Genomic DNA, 26,370 nt, shown 5'->3' on the forward strand with positions numbered 1-26,370 from the left:
TGCAGCTGTCCCTTATGGGGATCGAACCTGCAACCTTGGCATTATAGCACCATGCTCTAACCAGCTGAGCTATACTTGCAGGCTTTGTTTTAGCAACGTGCACCTCAATTTTTAGTTTATATTCCCCTATTGTCTACTTGCATTTCTTTCTTTTTTATTTTTTTTAAATAAATTTTTTATTAATTTTCCATAAGTAAAAAAGAAAACAAAGCAAAAACATAATTAAACACAAAAACGACTTCCCCGTACCACCCCTTTTCTGCATTCTTATTTCAAAATTTTTCAGCAACCCTTTCGTATTAAACTTATTTCTGTTTCGTAAATTTAACTTCCATAAGATATTAAAACAACTGTAGTTCTTTATCTCTTATAACCCTGATCCTCTAATTTTCCAAATTACAACAGTTTTTAAGGTAAACTTTAAATTTGTTCCAGTCTTCATCCACCGCCTCTTTCCCCCGGTCTCGGATTCTGCCAGTCATCTCTGCCAGTCATCTCTGCCCATATAGTCAATCACCTTCGTCTGCCATTCTTCCAACGTGGGTAGATCTTGTGTCTTCCAATACTTTGCTAGAAGAATTCTTGCTGCTGTTGTGGCATACATAAAAAATGTCCTATCCTTCTTTGGCACCATTTGGCCCACCATACCCAGGAGAAAGGCTTCTGGCTTTTTATTAAAAGTTCTCTTCAGAACTTTTTTAATTTCATTATAGATCATTTCCCAGAAAGCCTTAATCCTCGGGCAGGTCCACCAAAGGTGATAGAAGGTTCCCTCCGTTTCATTACACTTCCAACACTTGTTATTGGGCAAATGATAAATCTTTGCTAACTTAGCCGGAGTCATGTACCACCTGTAGATCATTTTCATAATGTTTTCTCTTAAGGCATTACATGCCGTAAATTTAACACCCGTGGTCCATAACTGCTCCCAGTCAGCAAGCTCAATGTCATGTCTACTTGCATTTCTTTTGCCAAACTTTGTGTTCCTTTTTGTTCTCCTCATTTGGAAAAGATTTCCATTTTCTAAAGGAAGCCTTCTTGCCACATGGTGTATTTTATCTTTTTCAATATCAGAAAAATGCAAAGTGTCACTTGGAAAAAATTCATCCAACAAAACAGGCAGGTTCATAGCAAAGCTTTGTGTTGAATATTTATTTTACTTCTTGGTGATTGAAAACATTCAACCAATGAAGCAAAGCTGTTTCCCTACACCAATATCTTACGATAGTGTATAACATGTAGGCAATTGCGAATTTTTTTTTAATTAAGGAGAGGGGGAAGGTGTTGAACAATGATATAAAACATTCACAGTTTACCATGATTAAAGAATGAACTACCATGCCTGAACCCAAACAAACATGTTTTTAAAGGGTTTCTTTTAATGTGCTAAAAGGAAGTTTTGAGAGGCTGCTGGTAGGTAAACCTTTCAATCCCATGCACCCCTTTCTGGGCAAGAGTGTTTTCATCCCAAATTTCATTGAACCAACTGTCCTGATTCAGAGCTTCATAAATGCTGCTATGAACAAGAGACCAGATATGTATATATAGGTTATCTCAAACTGCTATTGCTGTATACTGTTTTGGGATTTCTAGTTAAAAGACGTATATAAATTATATGAAATGAATAAATCAAGTGATAGGGATGGAAAAATATTCACCTTGTTAGCTAGGTGCTTTAAAATCTAGTAATGCTACCTAAGAATTTATTTGTACAGTTTCTATTCCTGTATAAATTCCCAAGTATTGAATGCAAACTCTTTAAAATATATATATATCCAGTGGTGGGAAAATAGGGGGAGGGGATCCTGATCTGTGGGAGAGTCAACTCTATGAATCCATCAATTCCTTCTGTGCCCATGATAAACTGCAAGAACTGGATAGTTGGCAAAATACCCCCTATTAATATGCTCATGGGTAAGACTGATTAGACAGATAAATGTAAAGTTTAACGCCTTAACCCTAACAGATGCTCACTAGTAGCTAATTAAGTCAAGCAGGAGCAGCTCTCTGCAGTCTGTACCAGTTAAAAGCTAGATAGCCATTTAGTACATGGCTTGTAGTCCCATGGAGAGTTCTCTTACAGTGAAAATACAGGAGGTTGCCAAACTGTGGTTATTTATAGCAGGTTTCTTGTGCTACTGGATCAAGTCAGGTGCAGCAAGCAAATAAAGCTCAGCTGCTTAAAAGCACTCTTTGTTACAGACATCCAGAAGCAGAATGGGGTCAACAAGCAGTTCTAAAATGTGAATGAATTTGATGCTTCTAGGGCAGTGTGACCCATCCAGAACGGGCAACCCAACCTCTTCAAAACTGCATGTTAATATAATGCTGAACACATTAATATTACGTAATGGAAGCTATCAGCAACTGTATGTTCTCTGGCTCAGTTTTCATCTGATCATAGCCTCCAGGTACTGGCTTAGAACTACCAATAATGCTTCTGGATCAAGACAGCAACAAAAATACTTGGTGTCATCAGCATACTGATACCACATTCCAAATTTCTGAATGATGCCACATAGGATACATCACCTGTTGTGAAAAAGTAGAGACCGTAAATGCACTCCTCCCCAAGTCCAACTCAGCTATTTAAATTTCATGTACCAACACGGAGGGAAAGAGGAATATTTCCCCTGCCCTTGCGGTTAGTTTTTACACATTGTGATTCTGCAAAGAATTTTGAACCTCTGAACATGGTTCAGAAAGAACCCAATGACTGAGCTCTTTAAGACTGCAATCCTATACACACTTACCTGTAAGTCTCACTGAAATCAATGGTGCTTAGCTCTGAATAGACATACATAGGGTTGCAGTGCACATCTTTAAATGTTTAAAGTTTAAATATTTAAACTATTAAAAGTTTAAAAATGGAATTAACCACATTAATTTAATCAATATTTTATTGCTGAGGAATCAGAAAATGTGGCTCCTTTGTTACACCCTAGTAACTTTTCTAGTCATTATGAACTTGACTGATTAGTTAATATATCTGTTTAGTAAAAATAATTACAAGTCAAGGAAGACCACAAGTAATATTTTTTACCAAAGAGCAAAAACATGTATTATATTGAGCCTAGATATACATTTTCATCTTTTATAGCTAACTGCTACAATGAAATGCAATTTAAATCTACTTTCTTTCTGCCATAGAGAAGAAATGAATTGTTCTATTGATGTATTCTGGATGGATTATTCATAGCCATTAAAACTGCATTTAAGTTGGGCACAAAGTAAAAGACTACAGGCAAAAATCCTACTCACTCTCCCAGTGCATGCAGATAAATTATGCTGGGGAGTAGTAAAAGGAGCAGTTCTTTACAATTCAGCTGAAACACAGTGACTTCTATAGTCCCACCAAAAATACCCCTTTGTAGATGGGAATTGCAACAATATTATAAACATCAGAAATTGGATAGTTTTTGTATCTTTTTAGTATCCTTTAGTATCTTTGAATTATCAAATATGCAAGAGGCCAGTTACAAGAAAAGGGGGCTTCTCCCTATGCAAATAAATTGCAAATGCAGGGAGCCCAATCCAGATTTGGACAACAATGCAGGCCTGAAGGCTAAAACTTCCAACTAACCGGGTTCTGATACAAATTCCTCCCCATGTGTTTGCAATTTACTATAAGAAAGCCATTCACACAACTGAGTGGAAGAGCAAACTTTCACTTGTGTAATGGGACTTCTCCTACCTCTGCTGTCAATCCCTCCCCCAACCCTCTGCAGAAGATTGCAGGGGATTCACAGGCAGGAATCCATTCCACCAACAATGTCCACTCCACTGGTTGATAAACACTGTTGTATTTCCTCCATAGTTCTGAGATTGCTGCAGCATACAGATGAGTATACTCTAGTAAATAGGAATTGGATATGCTGTCACACTTTTGCATAGCTGTCAACTTTTCCCTTTTCTTGCGAGGAATCCTATCCAGAATAACGGAATCTCCCTTTAAAAAAGTGAAAAGTTGACAACTATGCTTCTGTCAATTTCTGTGTGCTTCTAAAACATTTGAGACACGTCGTGTAAGAAAGTTCTCAAGCCTTCACACAAACCCCCAAATGCACATCTTACTGCAGAGCATCATCTTGTCATCTACATATTGCTGAGGTTTGTAGAAAACACAGTTGTGTTAGCAAGTCTTGGAAAATCTAAACACAGAAGTATTTTGCATTTTCAGCAGAAGCAAAATGTTTTCTATGTATAGAAGCCTAAACCTACAGACTATTACAGCTGGGCAAATTTCCCCAAGTTCCTAAAGGTTAAATATGACAATTGTACTTTAACAAGCTGCAAAGATCCAATCATACATATCTCTGTTATTTTGGGAAGTGAGCAGGAGAGGATGCTAAATCACTTTTTATTACCATTACATTTTCACTATGGTCAGATTTATTTTTTAATGAAGAGAATTGATTGCTTGCCCTTATCACTTAAAAAGGCATGAAAACAAAATTCAGCATACAGTGGTACCTTGGTTTACAAACTTAATCCGTTCCGGGAGTCCGTTCTTAAACCAAGGCATGCTTTCCCATAGCAGTGGGGGACTAAATTTACAAATGGAACACACTCAACAGGAAGCGGAACATGTTCTGCTTCCACGGCAAAGTTCACAAACCCAAACACCTACTTGCGGGTTTGCAGCGTTCTTAATCCAAGTTGTTCATAAACTAAGCTGTTCTTAAACCAAGGTACCACTGTATTACTATTATAAACATCAGAAATTGGATAGTTTTTGTATCTTTTTAGTATCCTTTAGTATCTTTGAATTATGCTAAGTGGTAAATTAAGCTAGTCTCAACTGGTGCCAAGTAAGCAGCGTGCACTATTCTGCAACTTTAGGCTAAAAATAACAGGTACTGGTACCAAATATGCAACAGCCCTAGAATCTACATGGAATCAGGGCCATTCCTGAGTATGATGAGTTTAGCACTACCAAAGTATTAGGCCTACTCATGTTCAAATAACACATGCAAGGGACGCATGCTCTGCCCCACCCCCACCCCAAAATTCCATCTGCTTCACTCCCAACATTCACATGATGATTTTGAACATGCTTAGAATCTTCCTTCACATCTTTGTGCATTCAGAAGTGGAGCTACCAACAGGATTAAACGTATTTGACAGGGCTGGTGCATGCAGCTCTGCTCTCCTTTCACGTGTTCTTTGAATACATGCAGACCAATTATCTGAATAGGACTTTCAGATAGTTGTATCCAACTAAGTTCTACATAGAGTAGACACACTGAAATTAATGGATCTAAATTAGCCACTTCCTGGTTTAACTATATTTTAAGTTGTCTGACACATAGAGGTGGCAGAGGAAAGAACATGTGAAGATAGCTTACTGAAAAAAGCTAGTTAGGACAAGATGGGATCTCTTTGCTGGCCATGTTTCATGGTCAAAAAGAGCAGAGTACCAAATCAAATGAAATCTTCAGGGATTCTGTTATGAAACTCAATGAAACTGGATGCTACTGCTCTAGCCAAACCTGATTGCTATGTCTCCGCTATTTCCAGCCTTCCTTTCTGAGAATGTTTCTTGGCAGAATGGTTGTTCTGTGGTTTCACACATCTGGATTTAATCTGTTTTCTGGACCTTTGCTTGCATGCCTTTGATCTTGATGTGGCACTTCTTGACTATGGCTAACTATGTCCAGCTAGAAAATTCTAGGAGAAATTCTAGCCTTTGATCCAGCTACATCCTGATGCAGTGAGATCAGGTGGACTATAAATATGAAGATATAAATAAATACAATTTTGTCATGAACTTCCATATACAACACTTCAAAGACAGAGATACACTGATATTCCTTCTTTTAAAAATATGATTTTACATCATGGAAAAGGTTCGGGGGGTGGAAATCAAGTGGTGTATAATTTTTTACAAATAAGATAAATAAAAATTTATTTGCAGCAAGATCAAGTCTAGAAGAAGCCATCAGAGTTCTTAATTACAGAATATGTTCAGGCAGAAGAGAAAGAACAAAGAATGAATCTGGAGAATACTGAAGTTATTCCTGGCCTGGAATTCCATAGAGACAGCCATCTTGGTAATGGGATCCTATTGCTAGTAAATCAGATGTGCTTTTGGACTCCATATGCACAAGTAATGGCACTATCAAGACCAAATGACTTTCCAGCTCTTGAGGACAATGGGCAGGGAACCTCTAGACCAGGAGTTGTCAACCTGGTCCCTACCACCCACTAGTGGGTGTTTCGGGATTCTAGGTGGGCGGTAGGGGGTACTACAGCACAAGCTGAATCCTCCTTCCATCAAGCAGTGGTGGGCGGTAAGGAAATTTTACCATCGAGAAAGATGCATTAGTGGGTGGTAGGTATAAAAAGGTTGACTACCCCTGCTCTGGACCGTGACTTGACTTTTGAATCCTGAATATTTAATAGTTCCATGAAGAATCATTTCTACTTTGTGGGGTTTCTCCCATTACTAAATGGAAATTTAAGAGAGACCATTAAGGCTAAGAGGCAGTGGAGTGAGAGTACAAATTAAATTTACTAATTGATAAAAACTAACTAAGCTGCAACTTGGCTACAGACATTCAATATGAAATAAAATTTGGTATCATCTGTTGTGTGTGTGTGTTTGTGTGTGTGTATCCATCTCTCTGTGTGCACACAGAGCTAAAATTCTTGATTTATTGTAATTTCTAGGTAAGTAACTCTGGTACCATGATGTAAGCCCTAACTGGGGGTAAAGCAGACAGTCATGTTGGACTTCTGGGGGGGACGGACCCTGAAACAAACATCTTAGTCAGTTTGAACATGATGTATAAGGAGTGGCTATTATAGGGGGGGGGATTTTAAGTACAATGTTTTATTTCTGCCTTGGGGGGGGGAATGCTTTGTTAGTGTCAATATTGTGTATGTTCTTGTGGTTGGTCATGTCTGAAGCCTGAAAACTGCATTATTTTGTGAATTGAATTTTAATGAAATTTAGGCTACACATCTACCTGGAAGAAAGCCCCACGGAATTAATGTTATTTCAGAGAAAACATACATAGGATTGTATTGTTATTTCTTATGCTAATGACAGACTTAACCAGTTGAAAATATTATCATATTATCAACTGTAATGACTACATTCAGCTATAGCCAAATGGACATCTCTATGCATTCCCTCCAAGAATTAAGGTAGCATAATTCAAATCTAATTTATACCAGGCTTAGCTCAAATTTAGTTAAGAAAACTGAAGTATATATCAGAAACATGTCAGTTCTTGGCAGGAATTAAAGGCATACACACTACTTCATCACCATTACAATTCACATCAGGAAAATGAGAGTACAAGAGTTAGAGACTACATATTAGAAATATACAGCATAAATTCACTTACTGTAGGGGGGGAAATAATCTCTCAAAGGTGCTTATTCAGCACACTGCTCACAGCTACAAGAATACATAAGTGTTATGCTATCACAAGAGAAATAATTTGCCTTGTCTGCCAAAGTGACATGTGGGAAAGAGGGGCACAGTAAATAGTATATAAATGCTATTAAATATAATAAATAATAAATTCAGTGTGTTTCTTTTGCACTTGTCCAGTCTCCTGCACAATCTGGCAAAATCCTTCCATCTTCTCTCCATAATTCCTTCTCTTTCACCTCACCTTTAGTGTCAGGGGCCTGACAACTTTTGATAGATTGTAACTGTGCTTTATGAAGGAGGGTGGGAGCAGTCTGACTTTAGGAAGCAAGGCTCCCAACTTGATCACCATGCAAATCATGGGCAAGCTTGGTAGAATCAGGGAAGCATGTGATGGAGCAGCATCCACCTATTCTTTCCCCTCTTCTGAAGAACCTCTGTGAGTAGAAACAGTCATTTGGTGGAACTGAAACAGGAGGACATGAGGCTGCATACACATGGTTTATTCTAGACTCAGTGGAGACTGAGTGCTTGTTTTTTTTCTACATAGTCCACACACAATCTTGCATAGTTTGCCCCTGAAATGCACATACTGAGAAATGAGTTTTGTTCTGAAAATAAAAGCTCACTGCAGATTGCCCCACAGTGTGTCCATTTGAAAACAAATTAAGGCAATGGGTCTCAGTATTGGGAGATGGGCCAAAGGCATTTTTGGTGGGCATAAACCAAGATGTTGTGGGTGGACCAATACCAAGACTGCAATCACCAGTTCCTTCTTTGTTTACCGGGGGTATGTGTAAGAAGGAAAAGGCATGGATAATCTAATCAAGGGGAGCGTTATAAAATGTACTGTATATCAAGTAACCACATCACCCTTGTTGCCGGCAGGCTCTAGCTCAATTTTGATTGAAAGCAGCACATTCTGAGGATCAGAATGATTTCAGAAGAACTATAGTCGTACCTCCGCTTACGTATCCCTCTGGATACGTAAACTTCGGGATGTGAACGCAGCAAACCCAGAAGTATTTTTCTGGGTTTTGCAGTGCACATGTGCAGAAGCGCTAAACCACACTGCGTGCATGTGCAGAAGTGGTCCTCTGGTTGCGAATTCCTCGGGATGCAACCAAATCTCCCGAATGGATCCCATTTGCAACCGCAGGTACCACTGTACATTTTTCTGCTACAAATGTTAGTATGTATGGAACTGGATGGAGTCAAACAAAGTCCTAAGCACTTCCTATTTGCTTTTGGTTTTTTTTTAAAAAAGCTTTCTCTCTTCACCCCCTGCCACTCTCTTGCAGGATCATGATTGATAAATGGAGTCTGCTGAGATTCTGGGAAGGCAATAAAAGCACCAGGATGGAGTAATTACTCTTCCATTCCTCTTTTCCATCCCTTTGGATGAAAAAAAAAAGAAGTGAATGTGATCAGAGTAGATTTGAGAGAGGGTGTATCAGTTAAGTTCTTCTCTTTGACACACTTTCCCTGCATGGTATTTAAAGTAAGCTGATATTTTTGTAAAGCAAGGTTGGCCCCGCTGGACTGACTGTGCTCTAGTGGCTGACTGGTGTTAGACATGCATTCTGCACATGACCAGAGGCACTGATTAAATACAAAATTGTGATTCTGAGAGGCTAGATGCATGTGTGTGTGAATTCAAGATTACGTGTTTATTTATAAAACTATTTCTGTATCACTGTTCATAAAAAAATTCAGAGCAGTTTATAACAACTTTACATAAAACCATACAATAAATATCTTGTAAAAAATTAAATTCAGAAATCAACTAACCATGGTGGGAAAATGTATTCTTAATTGTCTGCATGAGGCTGATGGAATAAAAAAGTTGTCAGTATCTGGAACAGGTAACTTGCTAGACATAGGAACCACCCATTGAAAGAGCCTCTTTCTTCACAGAATTCAAGCAGGTTATTGGCCCTCATCCATTCCACCATTGCGTTTAGACAAAAACCCAGAGCTTTCACAACCTCTGAGTCAGATGTTATGGAGATGTAGAGCTGTATGCCATCAGCATACTGATGACAATGTGCTCCAAAATTCCATATTTGTTCACTGTTTCAGTATATGCTTCTGAATGATATCAAAGAGGTGTTTTTGTTTTAAATTCAGTAATGGGGAAATGGAGATCATTCTTGGGAATTAATACAAAGAACAAATCTGTAAGGCTGTGCAGATAGCATAATGCATATAGCACAAGAATACCTCTTCACCCTTATATATGCATAGCAAACTCACGCTTTCAATTACTCATCTCACATTTAAAAGCCCTTTTCAATTTCTGTGAACTGTGCAACCTACATTGACGGGAATGCTTTGATTGAAAAGCATCCTCTTATATGCTTATATTGTCTTGGTGCTAATCTTCAACACTCACAAAACATGCATGAAAATCACAGAGGTTGCTGAAGAATAATTTACAGGCCAGTTCTATGAAGAGCCCACAGTAAAATAATAATCACGATCAGAACCAACTCAAACATCATTAAGGTTCCAAATTCTCCCAAACTCTTTTTTGTGTACATATTAAACAATGGAAGCCCTTCCTTTTTAAACACACGCAGATACGGCTCCCCGTTTTGCTTTTAAAAACTTCAAGAAGAGTTCCAGAGACCCTGCAATCCTTGTGTTTATGACCTTTCCTGTGTTTTTGATTAGTAAGGTATGAGTTTACTGTGACTTTTGACGGCATATTTTCCTTCTCAGGTGTAAGTGCCACTGTATTCTGCTCTGGTCAGACCACACCTGGAGTACTGTGTCCAGTTCTGGGCACCACAATTCAAGAAGGACACTGACAAACTGGAACGTGTCCAGAGGAGGGCAACCAAAATGGTCAAAGGCCTGGAAACGATGCCTTATGAGGAACGGCTAAGGGAGCTGGGCATGTTTAGCCTGGAGAAGAGGAGGTTAAGGGGTGATATGATAGCCATGTTCAAATATATAAAAGGATGTCACATAGAGGAGGGAGAAAGGTTGTTTTCTGCTGCTCCAGAGAAGCGGCCACGGAGCAATGGATCCAAACTACAAGAAAGAAGATTCCACCTAAACATTAGGAAGAACTTCCTGACAGTAAGAGCTGTTCGACAGTGGAATTTGCTGCCAAGGAGTGTGGTGGAGTCTCCTACTTTGGAGGTCTTTAAGCAGAGGCTTGACAACCATATGTCAGGAGTGCTCTGATGGTGTTTCCTGCTTGGCAGGAGGTTGGACTCGATGGCCCTTGTGGCCTCTTCCAACTCCATGATTCTATGATTCTATTCTATGATTCTATTCTAAGTGAGATGGATGGCCATCTGTCATGGATACTTTAGCTGAGATTCCTGCATTGCACGGGGTTGGATTGGACGGCCCTGGGGGTCCCTTCCAACTACGATTCTCAAACGGGGCACAGCGGGACTTGCGCGCCCCATAGGAGCCTGGGGCCTGCCCTGCGGTCTGGTGGCCAAGGCGAGGCGTTGGGTAGTCGACGGCCTCATCTCCTGGAAAGCAGCCGCCTGGGAAGTGCGGCAAGTCCACAGGCCTCCTGCTCCTCCTCCTCCTCGCGGCCCACTTCGTTTTCCCACTAGCTGCGAAGCCGGGCCTCGTGGAGGCGGCTGGCTTCGCCTCTTCCCACGGGCCCGCTGCCGGCTGCGAGGACCCGGGAGACCAGGGCCGCCCTGCTGGCCCTTCGTCTCGTTCTCTCTCTCCCCCGGGAGAGGCTTTCCTCCCTCGGCCTCCTGCCGGCGCCCCTTCGGAGCGTGAGAACCCGGCGAGGAAAAAGAGTCGCCTCAGGAGGAAGACGGCGGGAAAGGTCGCGCCGTTCCCTCACAGGGCGCGGGAAGAAGGAGAGCGGAGCCGGCGCGCGCGCCCTTCGGGCAGGTGAAGGCGGCGCCCACTTACTTGATGTCCTCCCAGACCTCGGGGCCGTAATTCCGGATCACCAGAAGCTCCAGAGCGTGATTGACGAATCCGTACTGCCAAAGAGGGGGGAAAGCGGGAAAGCAGCGTTGGTGGAAAGATCTCAAATATGCAAAGGGGGCGAAGCTTATGATGTGCTTGTGCGTGGAAACACGGGGAGGAATCCGGGTTGGATTCGAGAAACGGGGAAGAAAGGTAGGGATGGCGGCGATTATTCCCTCCCCCGCCTCCTCCCTCCCCCCGTTTCACCTGCTCCAGGTGGATGATGCCTACAGGAGCGCCTAGCTTCAGGCAAAACCACAAAGCCAAGGAGGGGGGTTTGGAGATGGGTACCAACCCGAGTACTTCTTCTGCAAGGGAAAGGAAAGGAGTGGGGTGCCAATATTCCCCCTTCACACCCCCGTCCCTGTTCCAGGTGGACTGCGCCCAGGAAAGAAAAGCGCGCGGCTGTGTGGGAGCCCCAACGGCGGCCGCATCTCCCCGCTCGCGACCCGCTTCGCACTCCGAAGCTATTCCCGTCCCCTGCGCCACGCTCCTTATCACGCATCCTTCCCTTCCCATCCCTGCCAGAAGAGCCGCTTTCCCCCTCCCCGAATAAAGGCGACCTGGCAGCCTGTGGCGCATCTGCCTCTCGCCTCGCACTCACCATCGCGCCTGCCGGAGCGGTGACGCCGCCTCAGCAGCAGCAGCTCCGCGCGGGGATATAGGCAGGCGAGGAGGAAGACGAGGACGGCGGCGAGCAGGCGAGCAGCGGCTTCTCGCGCCGGCCTCCCTCGATGCGCCCTCTTGAGTGTCACCCGAACGCAGCCAATCGCGACGGCGGCCCGGAGGGTGGCTTCCAATCGGAAGCAGAGGAGGGAATTCGGATGCTGCCGGGGTGGGAGGGGGGAAAGGGGAGGGGTGGCGAATGATGGGGAAGGCAGGGCGATGCGGGCTGGTGGCGACAGTGCTGGGAGAGGCGACACCGGAGGCAGAGACGTGATTGCCTTGACAATGGGGGGACGAAGGAGACGCTTCAGCTGATGCAAACCAGGCTGCCCTGAAGTCATCCTGAGGGATGTGCGTTTGCGCCCAGGGCCAGATTCCTCTCCCTCTCTCCATCTCTGTTCTTGGCTGCTTCCCAGGGACTTGCTCACCTGTTTGCTTTACTTTGATTAATACATCGACTCACCTTTCTAGTCAGTGGCTTTTCTGAGACTTGCATGGTAAATATTTAACAGGCACGATTGTTCTTCCCGTTCCCACCGGCTTCAGCATTTTGGCTCATCATTCGTGCGTTGTTATTAACCCTTTTCTAGAGCCCCCTTTGTATTTCGGAAGAGTGGCAACTATCCTCTCTATCCGAAACACGAAAGCTCATACCAATAAGTAACTTAGTCGGTCTCTAAGGTGCTCCTGGAAGGAATTTATTATTATTATTATTTTGTTTCAACTATCCTCTCTGTCTGCATTTTCACAGCTTATAACTCCATTTAGGATTTTCGCTGTTGTGATGATGATTCCGATTCCAAAATAATTACCCAAAGGTCACCCTGGCTGTGCTGAGAGCTGTCACTCCTATAAACCCACTAGTCAACTGTTATTTTCCAGATTCCATTAGAACAATTAAGGGGTGGATTCTGGCAAAGTTGTCCAGGGTGGCCCAAGCCATTTTCCCGCCTGATGTGAAGGGCAAGATGGCGCATTCCCCATTCTCTGCGCAGAATCTAAGTAGAAACCAGACTGGTAGTTGATGGTGATGGAACTGAGGCCTCCACCACACCCTTAGGGCAGCAAGCTGGCTTAGAGGCTGCAGGGCAGACCACATGGCACACATTTTTAGCCACTTCCCACCCCTCAGAATTTTCTGCCTGAGGCAGCTGCCTCGCTCTGCCACATGGACAGGCTGGCTCTGCTATTGCCAGTGTTCCTGTCCTTTCAATAAACTGTGTATCTGTATCTTTCCAATTCCACATCTTCATCAGGGGTGCTGCCCTTGCCACTTGGATGTGGTACCCTCATCTCCAAATGAACATTATGAAAGTAGAGTTTATAAGCTTTCTGCCCACATCCTTCCTCAATCTCTGAAGATATTGACTTTTTAATAAAAACAACCCAAAAACAATTCCAGAAGAAAAGCTGTATTGGGACTAATAATAATAATAATAATAATAATAATAATAATAATAATAATAAATAACCAGTGGCAGTATTGCAGCTGGATAGTTGGGGCTTAAAGAGCAAAACTGGCCAAGATTCTTCCTATGTGAAAAGGAATGATTACAGTGTAATCCTTAAATTGGCTATCAAAAACTGGAGGTGATAGTTAGCAATTCTAAAACTAGGCTTCTATAAATGGGAAGAGGGCCAAAAACTGCCAAGGGGATTAAAAATGCTTTCTTAAACTCCCCCTTATAAGAAGATTTAAAATAAAAATTGAGACAATGAAAAACAGGATGCTCATTACCCAAGACAGACTCTTAAGGAAAGGAATTAATTACTGTTTTCTTGCAATACATACCCGCAAGAGGCCATCATGATTACTGGGAAATGAAGGTTAAATAAACTCTTCTCTTGGCAGGAAACGTACCAATAGGGAAGTGATCCAAACTGGTGCCTTCTGGTGTTCAAATGTAATGGATAAAGGTCAGAATGGTCAAGTGTAGTAGCAGGAATTCAAAGACATGTGAGTGTGTGCTTTGAATATTGGACTTGCATGCAGATTGTAGTGATTAACACTGCTGACCCACCCAGAGCTATGCAGGCTGAATGAGAAAAGATGGATTGTGAAATATATTAGATTCAGTCAAAGCAATTACTGTGTGCTGTTTTGAGAAGCTCAGCAGACCCATCTAGTAACCATCCTTATCTGAATCTGCACTATTCAAATTTCTAATTGAGTTTGTTATATCCCGGTGTGCACTTAACCATGCTTTAACTTATATATATAGAAATAATAGATTTAACAGTAGAACAATGTGGAGGAATTATTGAATTAGATCAGCAGGGAGGGGGTTTAAAGACAATGTTTCTGGACATTTGCTGGATAAAGCAAATTTTAGAAATGGTTAAGTTATATGGTGATCATAATTCTTAAATCATCTCTGTAGAATCAGTGTGACTTACCTGGAGGAAATGTATTTGACAATTACAGAATAATCCAGATCCACTCAGAAATAAGACCCACTGATGCAACTAGGACTTACTTCTAAGGGTGAGAGCATGGGATTTCAACCTAATCCTATGCACACGTACTTAGAAGTAAGCTGTATGTAATTCATCAGTATTTATTTCAGAGTCACCATGCAAAGGACTGGGCTGTAAGATAAGTATATTTTATTGCAAACAGCTTCCTATAAACAGGTAGTACAATTATCATCAGATTCATTGCAATACATGTTTTCAGTACCCCACCCTTTCCCATTGTTGCACCCTTGGCAGTTAGGAGCTCCTTTTTCCAACTTCAGTTGATAAGACAACTGCAGGCATTCCTAGATCAGGATAACTTAACCACAGTTTTCCATGCATTGTGAACCTCACATTTGGATTACTGCAATGCACTCTATATGGGGTTAGCCTTGGGGAAGGTCCGGAGCAGAGGCTGCATGTCCCTTTTTGCCACCTGAGGCAAAACAGGAAGGTGATGTTCCCCTGCCACCCCACTTCCTCTGCAGCCTTCCTTACCTGGGTTGCACAGTGGTGAAGTGGCAGTGATGACAATGGGTTGTGGTGAAATCTCACAAGATTTTGGTGAGATTAGGGGAAGACCTCTCCAGAAACTGCCACCATTGTTTCTCTGCTGATGGTGGAGATGGCAGGGGCCCCCGTAGCAGCTGCCTCAGTTTTCCTCCTGGGCAGGCAGGTCTTGCTCCAGAGGCTGCAGCTGACACAAAGCACAGTGGATAGGTTGCATGTGGGGCCAAACTAACACCAGCAAATAACACCCTGCAAAAAACACCCAGGCCAAGTTCAGGGTGTTGGTACTCACATGTAAGTCCCTATGCAGCTCAGGACCAGGTTACTTGAGAGACTAACTTATCTCTTATTATACCATGGGTCGGCAAACTAAGGTCCGCCGGCCGGATCAGGCCCAATTGCCTTCTGGATCCAGCCTACGGACGGTCCAGGAATTGCTGCGTGGATCGCCAGCGCACGCGTTCTTTCCCTCTCCCTCACACAACGGTGGCGGCACCTCCCTCCCTCCTCCTGGCTTCTCTCCGCCCTGCCTAGAGGAGGAAGGGGACTGGGCTTTGTTGGTGCCAGCAGCAGCAGCACTTGAGCAGATTCCATTTTAAGCAGCCCTTTTGCGTGCCGCTCATCATCCCTCCACCGCCACTTCCAGCCCCTGCTGCTAGCAAGACACAGGTAAACAGGCACCGGGGCTCATGGTGCTCTTGCATCTTTCTTTCTTTCTTTTTTCCCAAAATATAGTCCAGCCCCCCACAAGGTCTGAGGGACAGTGGACCGGCCCCCTGCTGAAAAAGTTTGCTGACCCCTGTGTTATACACCTCTGCAGTCTGCAGAAGAGTTCATCCTGCAAGTTACGAAGATCTCAGCAGCCTGCTCTGCTGTAACTCAGAGCAGGGCTTTTAGTGTGGCTGCTCCTGTGCTGTGGAACAACATTGCTGTCAAAATATAATATCTGTACTTTCTGAAAGCAATTTTTGTCCCAACTGGCTTTCCCAGCTAAATAAATGGGTCTACCGCAAGTGTCCACTTGTTAGGGTTTTAGTCTGGTTTCAAAAGCTTTGCTTTTGTACTTTTAACTCTTTATAATTATCTGGTGTATAAATCACCTTGAGATGCTGCTTTAGAAGGTGATTAATAATTCAATAATAACAGTGAATTGTATCATCAGAGCAGTCTTTAATTCAGGAGAACCTGGAACTGATCACAGATCATGCAACACCTTCTAAACAGACTGCCTTCAGCATATCCGGCGTATTAAAGGAGAATCCAAAATAGTCGCTGCTGAAATGCTTGGGAAAGCATCATTGCCAAGTCAATTACTCTTCTCATTCAGACATCTCAACTTGGTCATCTGTACCGGATGGAAGAGGAATCCATTCCAAATGAACTTCTAACCAGAGAACATGCAGATGTTCAAAAGCCATCGAATCAAACAAAGATCAGGTTTTAAGGATGTTTGCAAGTTAAGAGGGGCCTAAGGCTGAAAAGGAACATTGTAAGCTGGGAAATTTCAGCTGGCAACAGGCTATGTAGAAGGTCAAAATGCAGCAGAAGAAAAGAATAGAAATAGAGAAGAGAGAGAATAAAGTAAAGGTCCACTGTGAAGTCTTTCCTCACCATACCTTCAAGGTATATAAATACCTTGAAGATACAATGTCCAGTATCTGTGTCCAAGATAACTGTGCATAGGTCAGTGATCCATATGTGCCATAAATATATTTCCCTTATCGGGGAAGGGCCATAACTCAGTGGTAGAGTATTGGCCTTGCAAGCAGAAGGAGCCAGGTTCAATCCCTGGTGTCTCCAGGCAGAATTGGTAATGTCCCCGCTCTGAAATCCTGGATAGCCACTGTGAGCAGTATAGACAATACTGAGATGTATGAACCAAGAGCCCCTCTATTCCATAGTCCTCCTGCAAGCCACAAAAACATAATACGTTGTTCAAGTGCCATCAGGAGACAGCCTTGGTGGAAGAGGACAGTGGTGCTGAGTTTGATGCTTTAGAACTGACTCAGTGTATGTTCCTCCACAAAGTTAGTAGAGCAAAGTAGTTTTCATCTGAGCTGCAGAAGAACTGTATCTTTACAGTATGCAGAACACAACCCAACATTCCCAGTTTAAGTCTCTGAAAACTGTTTTGTTGCAGTGAAGGCTTTAGCAGAAGTAAGGGTTCATTACCATTTGCTTGTGTAAGCAGAAGAGATTATTTGGCTGTCAGCATCAAAACCTCTGAAGCCCATGGGACATATATCTTTAGAGGATTGTTTATTTTATTCCAGATTCCTGCACAGTTTATTATTTCTTTGACTGTATGTCTAACCTCATGTTCCAGCACAACTGCATATTTAACATTCAGATCCACCCTTTGTATTTGGGAGAAAACACAGCTCAAACCACTGTATCTGGATATGATGGGGCATTCAGAGCAGTGGATCATCTGTGTGTACACACTTTGGCATCCTTCTAAACGAAGTAGCATCATTTTAAACAACCATCCAGCCATGCAGTTCAAGGGAAACTCTGTTAATGTGATGGACACCATTTCCATGTAGGAAAACACATTACTAACAACCAGAACTACTGCAGCTATGACTCTGGCAAACACAGATGATTCCACTGCTCTGAATGCCCTTCCATATCTAGAGACAGCAGCCTGAGATATGTTTTCTCTTAAATGTAAAGGATGGATCTAAAGGTTAAATATGCAGTTATGCTGGAACATGAGATTAGACATACCACCAAAGTATTCTGCAATGTGTGATGGAAAGCACACATGACACAGTGTGTGGCAGTTTTTTTTTGGGGGGGGGGAGCAAATTCCATGCTAGGGATCATTAGGAAAGGAACTGAACATTTAGACCATGTTCCTGTTACAGATGTGCCCCCCTGCTCCATGATAGATTGGCAATGATAGATTTTATGGTGGCAATGATAGATTTTATGGGGACAGGCCAGCAGGCATGGATCTGCTCTTCCCCTTCAGTGAGTACAATCATTCTGAGATCTACTGAGATCTTATACTGTCATTGAGAAAAGTCAAAAGTGCAAAACTGGTATCAAAAGTGCAAAGATCCTAGTTGGATAGCTCAGTCAATAGTTCATGAGATTCTTAATTTCAGGGTCATGGGTTTGAGCCCCACGTTGGGCAAAAAAATCCTGCAGTGCAGGGGGTTGGACTAGATGACCCTAATGGTCCCTTACAACTCTACAGTTCTGTGGTTCTATAAATCTAGCTTCAACAGATTTACCTCAAGTCATAGAATAAGACTTTGGCTTAGAACCATTTTTTGAAATCTAATTTTTTTCCAGTCCTATTACTGTTAGAAATGAAATACAGTCTTGAAAGTATGGTCATGCTCAAAGGCTTTGACTTAAGATCCCTAAAAAAAAATTCTGCTCCATGTTAGAAGTAAAAAGAGAGAGAATAAAATGCAAGATGATTCAGTGACCTGATGTAAGCCTTACTATAAATGGCAGCTGAGTTTCTATTTTTGGAGTCTCACACTCTAAGGAGATACGTTTCCTGCCTCTCTAAGCCTGAACCCTCAAAACAATTTACACTTGACTAGTCTCTGTTCAGTCACCTGGAACTGGTCCAGAGTTAAGCGGTTTCAGGTCTACAGCCCTTTTATGCAAATAAATGAGGCGGGAAAGCAGCTATTTCTGGCCACTGTGAGGAGAGACAAATAGGATCACCAAAGTAGGCCAGGCCATGCACATGAAAAAGCAGTCAACGTCTGGGCACAATATTGGGTTCTACATACAACAGAAGCCAGCAGAGTATCTTATGGCAAGAGTAAAGGTAAAGGGTAAAGGGACCCCTGACCGTTAGGTCCAGTTGCCGCCGACTCTGGGGTTGCAGCGCTCATCTCGTTTTACTGTCCGAGGGAGCCGGCGTACAGCTTCTGGGTCATGTGGCCAGCATGACTAAGCCGCTTCTGGCGAACCAGAGCAGTGCACGGAAACGCCATTTACCTTCCCGCCGGAGTGGTACCTATTTATCTACTAGCACTTTGTGCTTTCGAACTGCTAGGTTGGCAGGAGCAGGGACCGAGCAACAGGAGCTCACCCCGTTGTGGGGATTCAAACCGCCAACCTTCTGACTGGCAAGCCCTAGGCTCTGTGGTTTAACCCACAGCACCACCCGCATCTGGGCACAATATTGGGTTCTAAATACAACAGAAACCATCAGTGTATCTTATGGCAAAAGTACACAACAGGAAAACAATTCTGTATGCTTGTTTCATCAGTAGCATTGCAAATCTATGAGGTAGCCACATTTGGAATACTATGTACAATTCTAGTTGCTCCATCTCAAAAAAGAGATAGCATAGAGCTGTAAACGAGCAACCAAGATTGGAGCATCTTCCCTAGGAGAAAAGGTTAAAGCATTGTGTGTGCAAAGCAGGGGAGAGGAGTAATTTAGGAGGGAAAGTGACTGTGGTTGTGGAGTTTCTTCTACAAGTTCCAAAGATCTTAGAAGCTCACTCTACAGTAACTTGGAGGAGGGCTGCCCATTTTCTGTGGAATGTTGTTGTTGTTTAGTCGTTTAGTCGTATCCGCCTCTTCGTGACCCCATGGACCAGAGCACGCCAGGCACTCCTGTCTTCCACTGCCTCCCGCAGTTTGGTCAGACTTATGTTGGTAGCTTCGAGAACACTGTCCAACCATCTCGTCCTCTGTCATCCCCTTCTCCTTGTGCCCTCCATCTTTCCCAACATCAGGGTCTTTTCCAGGGAGTCGTCTCATGAGGTGGCCAAAGTACTGGAGCCTCAGCTTCACCTCCTGTCCTTCTAGTGAGCACTCAGGGCTGATTTCCTTAAGAATGGAGAGGTTTGATCTTAGCATTCCTGTTGAAATATGACAGGCATCCACTATCTACACTTTCCAGAAACAATTGAAGACATCTTAGTTCTGACAGGCTTTCCCAGCTGGATAAGTGGGTCTTTACCACGAGTGTCCACTTGTTGGAATTTTGGTCTTATTTTCAATGTTCTTTTTTCTCTCTTTTGTACTTTGAGTGTTTAACTGTGTTTAATTATTTTATATGTAAACTGCCTCAAGACAGTGATTAATACATCAATGCATGTGTACACACACACACACACACACACACACACACACACACAGTTATTATTTAATAACACTAGAACTTACAGGGTCGTTTAATGAAAATGGACAGGTAGTAGATTCAGGACAGATGAAATGCAGCACTTCTTCACAAAGAATATATTAATCAAATTTATGGAATTCACAGGCACAAGATAAAGAGATGGCCACTAGCTTAGATAAATTTAAGGAAGGTTTAGACTAATTCATGGAGTGTGGAAACATCAGTCATCAGGATGGAGGGATAGGATGCTTCTAGTTCAGGGGTCAGCAAACTTTTTCATCAGGGGGCCGGTCTGCTGTCCCTCAGACCTTGTGGGGGGCCAGACTATATTTTTTGGGGGGAAATGAACGAATTCCTATGCCCCACAAATAACCCAGAGATGCATTTTAAATAAAAGGACACATTCTACTCATGTAAGAACACACTGATTCCTGGACTGTCCGCGGGTCAGATTTAGAATACGATGGGGCCAGATCTGGCCCCCGGGTCTTAGTTTGCCTCCCCATGTTCTAGTTACTGTATCCTAGGGAGCAACACTAGATGAGAGCTACTGACTTTATGTTCTTCCTTGTTGACTTCCTGGAAGCATCTAGTTGTCCATTTTGGGAAAGAGAATACTGGATCTTTGGTCTGTTTTTGTAGGGCCTCTTTGACATTTTTATCATGCTGTGGGTTCACCTACTGATTTTCCAGGTCAGCAAAGTATAACTTACAATCTGTACCCATGTAGGATCACTCTCACTGGAGTTTAGCAGGGATATGCCATGGCCTGACATGGAAAACCTTTCCTTATGCAGACTGTGCCAGAGCCCTGGAATTTAGCACCATTCTGCTCCATAAGTGTTGGGCAGGATCCATAAAGAGTTGAAGGAGAAGGTTGAACTTGAATTACATGGTCTTGCTGTCTTATGATTCAACCTTACCGACCTTTACTAGGACAAGACTGGCAGGCTTCTTTATACATTTATTATGCAGTTAGGAGCTACTGCCGCTGTTCACTTCACTCAACCTAAGCCATCCAACCCTTTTGCCACCACCACCCTTCCCTCAAACTTGGCCAGCTCCACTACCTCACCCATTCCCTCACCTATCCCTCCACTTCAGACAGTAGTATTTTGAAGTGCCCTTGTTAAACCTCACTCCAGCTACATTGAATGGGGGTGGGGACTTCACAGAGTAGTTTTCCAAATTGCATTGTGAAACCCCTCCTTCCACTAAACAACTTGGATAGGCTGCCTTCCACCCTATCATTATGCTGGAGTTGGCATGGCTGTTTATGCAGCGTGATGACAGCCTTACATTTTTATGCATATAGGAAAAAATGTTCTGTACATTATTCAAGTGTTTTTCCTTTTATTGAAGTCATCATACATCAAAACATGAGTACACCATCCATACACACACACACACACACACACACACACACACACACACACACACACATATACATATACACACACATATACACGCACACACACCTTACACTTCTGTAATGAATGCAATGGAATTTGTTTAGAAATGGTCGATACTGTGGAATAGTTTTCTTTATACTTTAATATAAACTTAAATAGCAACGAAAAGAAAACATTTATTGCTATAATACATAACAAGGGAGATTTGTTCCCCTTGAAATCAGATTTATAAGTTTGATTACAGAGGTTTTAGCATTTGATTATAATCACACACACATATACACACACATTGGTATAATTTATTGACAGTGAAAGAAGTTCAGGAAGCAGTAAGTGACATATCTGTATACTAGCACTGAAAACAGCTGATAACCATATATGCATGAGCAATCAAATGTAGGCCTACTCAAAATTAAGTCCCATTAACTTCAAAGGGACTTGCAGGTATGTGTGCATAGGATTGCAGTCTAAGTGAAATGCTTGGCCTTTTAATATCTGATTAACCTGTGCCTTTCAGGAAATGGTTAATACTGAACAGAGCTTTACTTAAAATGATGCAGCAATGCAGTGAAAAAGGATGTCCCATATTTTAAGACACTTTGGCCAGGTTATGCGTTTGTTAGCTGGTAAAAGAGCATGAAACTCTTAATCAAAAATTGAGGTTGTGCCATCATGTCTTTTCCTCTCTTTCCTAATTCTTTTGATGACACATATTCACGATGACACATCACATGAGATAAGAAATAGGAAACTGTAGGAAGTAGAGAAGTCAGAGCAGTAAGTTTGAGAAAAAAGAAATTCCATTTCCAGACAGGTATGTCAAGAATAATTTCAGGGAGTTGTATAAATGAAGAGGAACATTTACAAGTCTGAGATGGGGGGAGAGAAGGACAGAGGAAGGAGATCTTACTACACAGACTTGCTTGGACCCAAAGTGTGGCAGAAAAAGGGTTTCTAAAAGGAAAAATTCCTCCTAGCTTAGTTTCAGAATTGGTCAGTATTTTACCAAGAATTTTACTCTCTTTGTTAATTGCCAGGACTGAAGGATGCAAAGGAAGAAAAAAAAAAATCCAGCCAAGCCATTTTTTGTGTCAGTGCGAATGCATAAAGTATCACAGTGTACACATGGGGCCTAGGTCCAGATCTGTAGCGCATTCTGTATGCATGCAACGTGAAGGTCGTGCACTACAAATGCATTCTGAGCTACCGTGTGAAAATTCACCGCATAACAAAAAGCACATTGAGGTATGGTGCTGGAAGAATTAAGATTAGGAATAGTTCAGATTCATTTAAAATACTGTAATGGGGCTACTTGAATGTCAACTTTGTTTCTGCTATACATTTAAAAATACTACTATAGTAATAATGGGCTGTAAATGGAAACTAAGAAAAGGTACACTGCATGGCTTGCAGTGTGCAGTAACTGAGATTGGACATGTTTTCACTTCCCCTGCTCATGAACCAAATAGCCTTCTCCCCATCAAATGAATGGTAGCCTGTAGTGTCATTCCAGGCTACTCCTTCGGTGGTACTGTAGCATCTGTGAGGCCCCCTAGGCAGAATGAGGATGAGAGGCTAGACACCAATTCCACTTGCACCTAGGTAGGCATTCTCTCTGCAATGTATTCCATGTGCATATTTAAAACTAACAGTGGGCAATGTGGCATTGCTCACCCGGCTTCCCAATGCCAAGCATCACTGCTAGTTACCAAGAAAGAGATGAGGTGGTAGAGATCTTGGTGTGGTGCAGACATGGCGATGGAAGCATTGAATTGGTTCTTCCAGGCATGCACCACACTCCCTGCCCACTTTGCCATTCCCCCATCCTTCTTGGTGCCAGCAGTGGCACTTGGGTGTTGAGAAGCCTGGTGAGCAACTCCACTAGTTGGTACAACTTGGTTAAGCAACTCTATGCAACCCAAATACAGTGGTACCTCAGGTTACAGAGGCTTCAGGTTGCGCGATTTCACACCACGCCAAACCCAGAAGTACCACAATGGGTTACTTCCGGGTTTCAGCACTTGTGCATGTGCAAAAGCACTAAATCGTGCTTTGCGCATGCGCAGAAGTGCTGAATTGCAACCCACGGATGTGCAGACGCGGCGCTGCGGGTTACAAACGCTGTGGGTTGCGAACGTGCCTCCTGCCCGCACGGATCATGTTCGCAACCCGAGGTTCCACTGTATATTTCAAGAAAGAGCAGTGCTACGTGTTATGCTGTTCATATAGCAAGCAACTCAGTTCTGCTTATTTTGAATGCTGTCCCTCCAGAAGTGATTCCTAAAGACTGGGAAGTCGAGAGAAGTGTCAAGCACATACTCTAGGGAAGTAGGGGGCCCTTATCAGACTCACCTTGGTAAAGCAGCTGTTTGCAAGAGGAAAAGAAATATTAGGTGCCTGGGCTTTTCCCCTTTCATTGTTACATGAGGTGTCACTAATATGGGCCGCTCCTGCTTCTCACCCTTCCAAACTGCCACTGACTTAATATATTTTTACATAAAATAAAAATTAAAAGTAGTATGTAATATCCCTTTTTTGGTAATTTTAATACTGGCTTTCAGGTGTTAACAAGCTAAAGTGCTGTCATGTTTCCTTTTTTTGAATGTTCAGTTCATACAGAACTCATCCTGAAAATGCAAGAAAGCACAGCTTAGTCTACTCCTGTTGGTGTCCCTAAGAAATTTGCTTTTCCATCTTCAGTGTCTTTCTTTTGAAACCAGGGCTTTGAATTTGTTCCTTGAAGGTAAGCATCAAGAAAGTAACAGATCCCGGGAATATCACTTGGAAAGTTGGGAGGAAGTTCCTGCCTTGAACGAGGAGTAAATACAAATCCTGGATAATCTTTTAGTAACCTGCAAGAAAAATTGAAATGCGGTTAAATATAATATATATGTAACCTTTAAATAATGGTGATCAATATTATCAAAACAAATTCATATTTGTTGCTTTTTTGCATGGGAGGGTGACAGTTTCACTCTGAACTAACCACTGCAATGCAAAGATCTGGAGAATTTCTTCTCATGTTTCTAATATATGCATATATCTGTCTCTGATATTGAAGAGAATGAAAGCCCCAGGACAAGTGAATTCTGCACAGCAAAGCTTTATGCGTGTATTAAACTACTGCATTGGTGGTATAAATGCAAGTGACATAACGTCTTACGTCACTTCATTATGGATCACATTGTGCTGCGATCCCTAATTTTTTATGCACGATGGTGTGCTGTATCTGCCATCAATACAAACAAATTGCTAGTTCATATAGGCTTCCCATCTGAACAAGTTTTTACTGGAATCAAAGGGTATCTGCTTGTTTTTAATTGTTGTATATGCTTTTTTAAAACAATGTTTTTCATAGAATAATAGAATTGGAAGTGACCAACAGAGGGTCATCTAGTCCAACCCCCTGCAATGCGGGGATCCCAACCACATGGTCCCCCATCCAATTTGAAATCATAACGGACCCTGCTTAGCTTTTCAAATGTGCTACGTTTATTCTTGTATCTGGAATTGTTTTATGTAAGCTTTTATTGCACTGCAAATCATACAATTGTTAATAAATGCAGTAAATAATAGGTAATAAGACTCTATTATTTGTTATTGTTTTGCTTGTTGGTTACAGCAAAAAAAAAAATTGTCTCAAAGTGACTTACAATTTAAAAGGAAAAGGCAAAAAACATACAATACCAAATTAAAATACATCACTTTTTGATCATTTTATTCAACCTTCCATAACATTCAGGTTTATCCATTCCTGACACTGGTTCTCTTGCTGAGCATTGCACAAAGCCAACACGCACAAAATCTAAATACAAACAGTCTCTTCCAACCTCTTCCCCCCACCCCACAGTTCTGCTAATTCAATAGAACCATGTCATAGAATGCAATGCGGTACTTTGCACAGGGGGGAAAGCTGCAGATAAATGTGAAAGTGATTAACAAGCCACCACTTGCATAGTATAAGAACTTTGCATAGTAAACTACTGTACCTATAGGTTGTTGGGCTGACATTTATTTTCCTAGGTACGCTGCAAGACTCAAACTTGTTGGCAAGCGTTACGTTGTTTCCAAATAGGCAATACCGCGGCATTTTAACACCGACGACTCCAGCAAAGACGGAGCCGGAATGCAGACCTATGCGCATCTTTTGAAAACAAAAGGAGATATATAATATTGTTTGATTGTTACACTTGACAAAAATCAAACTATCAAAGATGCAGTAAGTTTTATTAGCTCATTTGCAATCTTTGTGGATTATGACAGGAATATGAGCAGTGCAATTTGAAGAGCAGTAGTCAGATGGTAACAACAGAAAACTTCTTTTGATGCTTACTCTGAATAACCATTAGTCTAAACAAAGCATGTTTGTGCAGAGATGTCTAAGTGCAGTCCAACAGGCACGGCTGATGCAGAAGGTTAGATTTGGTTTTGTTCTTTTCCAGCAAACCTTGCTGGGACAAATGGAGATGGTGTTCTGTGGACCATTTTCTGAGAAACGAGTCCATTAACCTCTATCTTAGGAACTTGTGGGAGATCGTGTTTCTCAAATTTTAAGACTATTTCAACAGTTCTATCATCTTGGCTTCCCCTCAAATCAAGCACTTACCATGACTTACGATCCTGTTCTGTATTCTACAATTACATTTAAAGGATAAATACTATGCAGCCAATTTATTCTTCCATGTCCAACAAAATACTTTGCAGCATGCTGCTTGTTTACAGCTAGAAAAATTAGTTATTTATATTGTTTCTTCAAAAACGAACACCTCTCAAGAGTTACATGCACACTGTCTTCTCTTTGCAGTTTGTTCATAAACAAGGGCATATTGCATAGTAGAAATTATGTACAAAGCTGCAATCAGAATACCATTACTGTTCAA

At 42.2% G+C, this 26,370-nt stretch overlaps 2 protein-coding genes across 2 annotated transcripts in view; both read right to left on the reverse strand.

Moving 5' to 3' along the window:
- Nucleotides 1-12,094, reverse strand: part of GUCY1B1 (guanylate cyclase 1 soluble subunit beta 1) — a 44,623-nt gene extending 32,529 nt beyond the window's left edge. The window contains exons 1-2 of the mRNA XM_081208395.1: nt 11,943-12,094; nt 11,279-11,352 (exon numbers count right to left, since the gene is read on the reverse strand). Coding sequence (XP_081064521.1) covers nt 11,279-11,352; nt 11,943-11,945 — 77 coding nt within the window. The 5' untranslated portion in view covers nt 11,946-12,094. The remainder of the gene's footprint in view (nt 1-11,278; nt 11,353-11,942) is intronic.
- An 11,524-nt stretch (nt 12,095-23,618) lies between these two features.
- GUCY1A1 (guanylate cyclase 1 soluble subunit alpha 1) overlaps nt 23,619-26,370 on the reverse strand; it is a 33,187-nt gene continuing 30,435 nt past the window's right edge. Inside the window, exons 8-9 of the mRNA XM_081206859.1 lie at nt 25,480-25,634; nt 23,619-24,342 (exon numbers count right to left, since the gene is read on the reverse strand). Coding sequence (XP_081062985.1) covers nt 24,141-24,342; nt 25,480-25,634 — 357 coding nt within the window. The 3' untranslated portion in view covers nt 23,619-24,140. The remainder of the gene's footprint in view (nt 24,343-25,479; nt 25,635-26,370) is intronic.

Source organism: Podarcis bocagei, assembly GCF_964188305.1.
Source record: "Podarcis bocagei genome assembly, chromosome: 9".
NCBI lineage: Eukaryota > Metazoa > Chordata > Lepidosauria > Squamata > Lacertidae > Podarcis > Podarcis bocagei.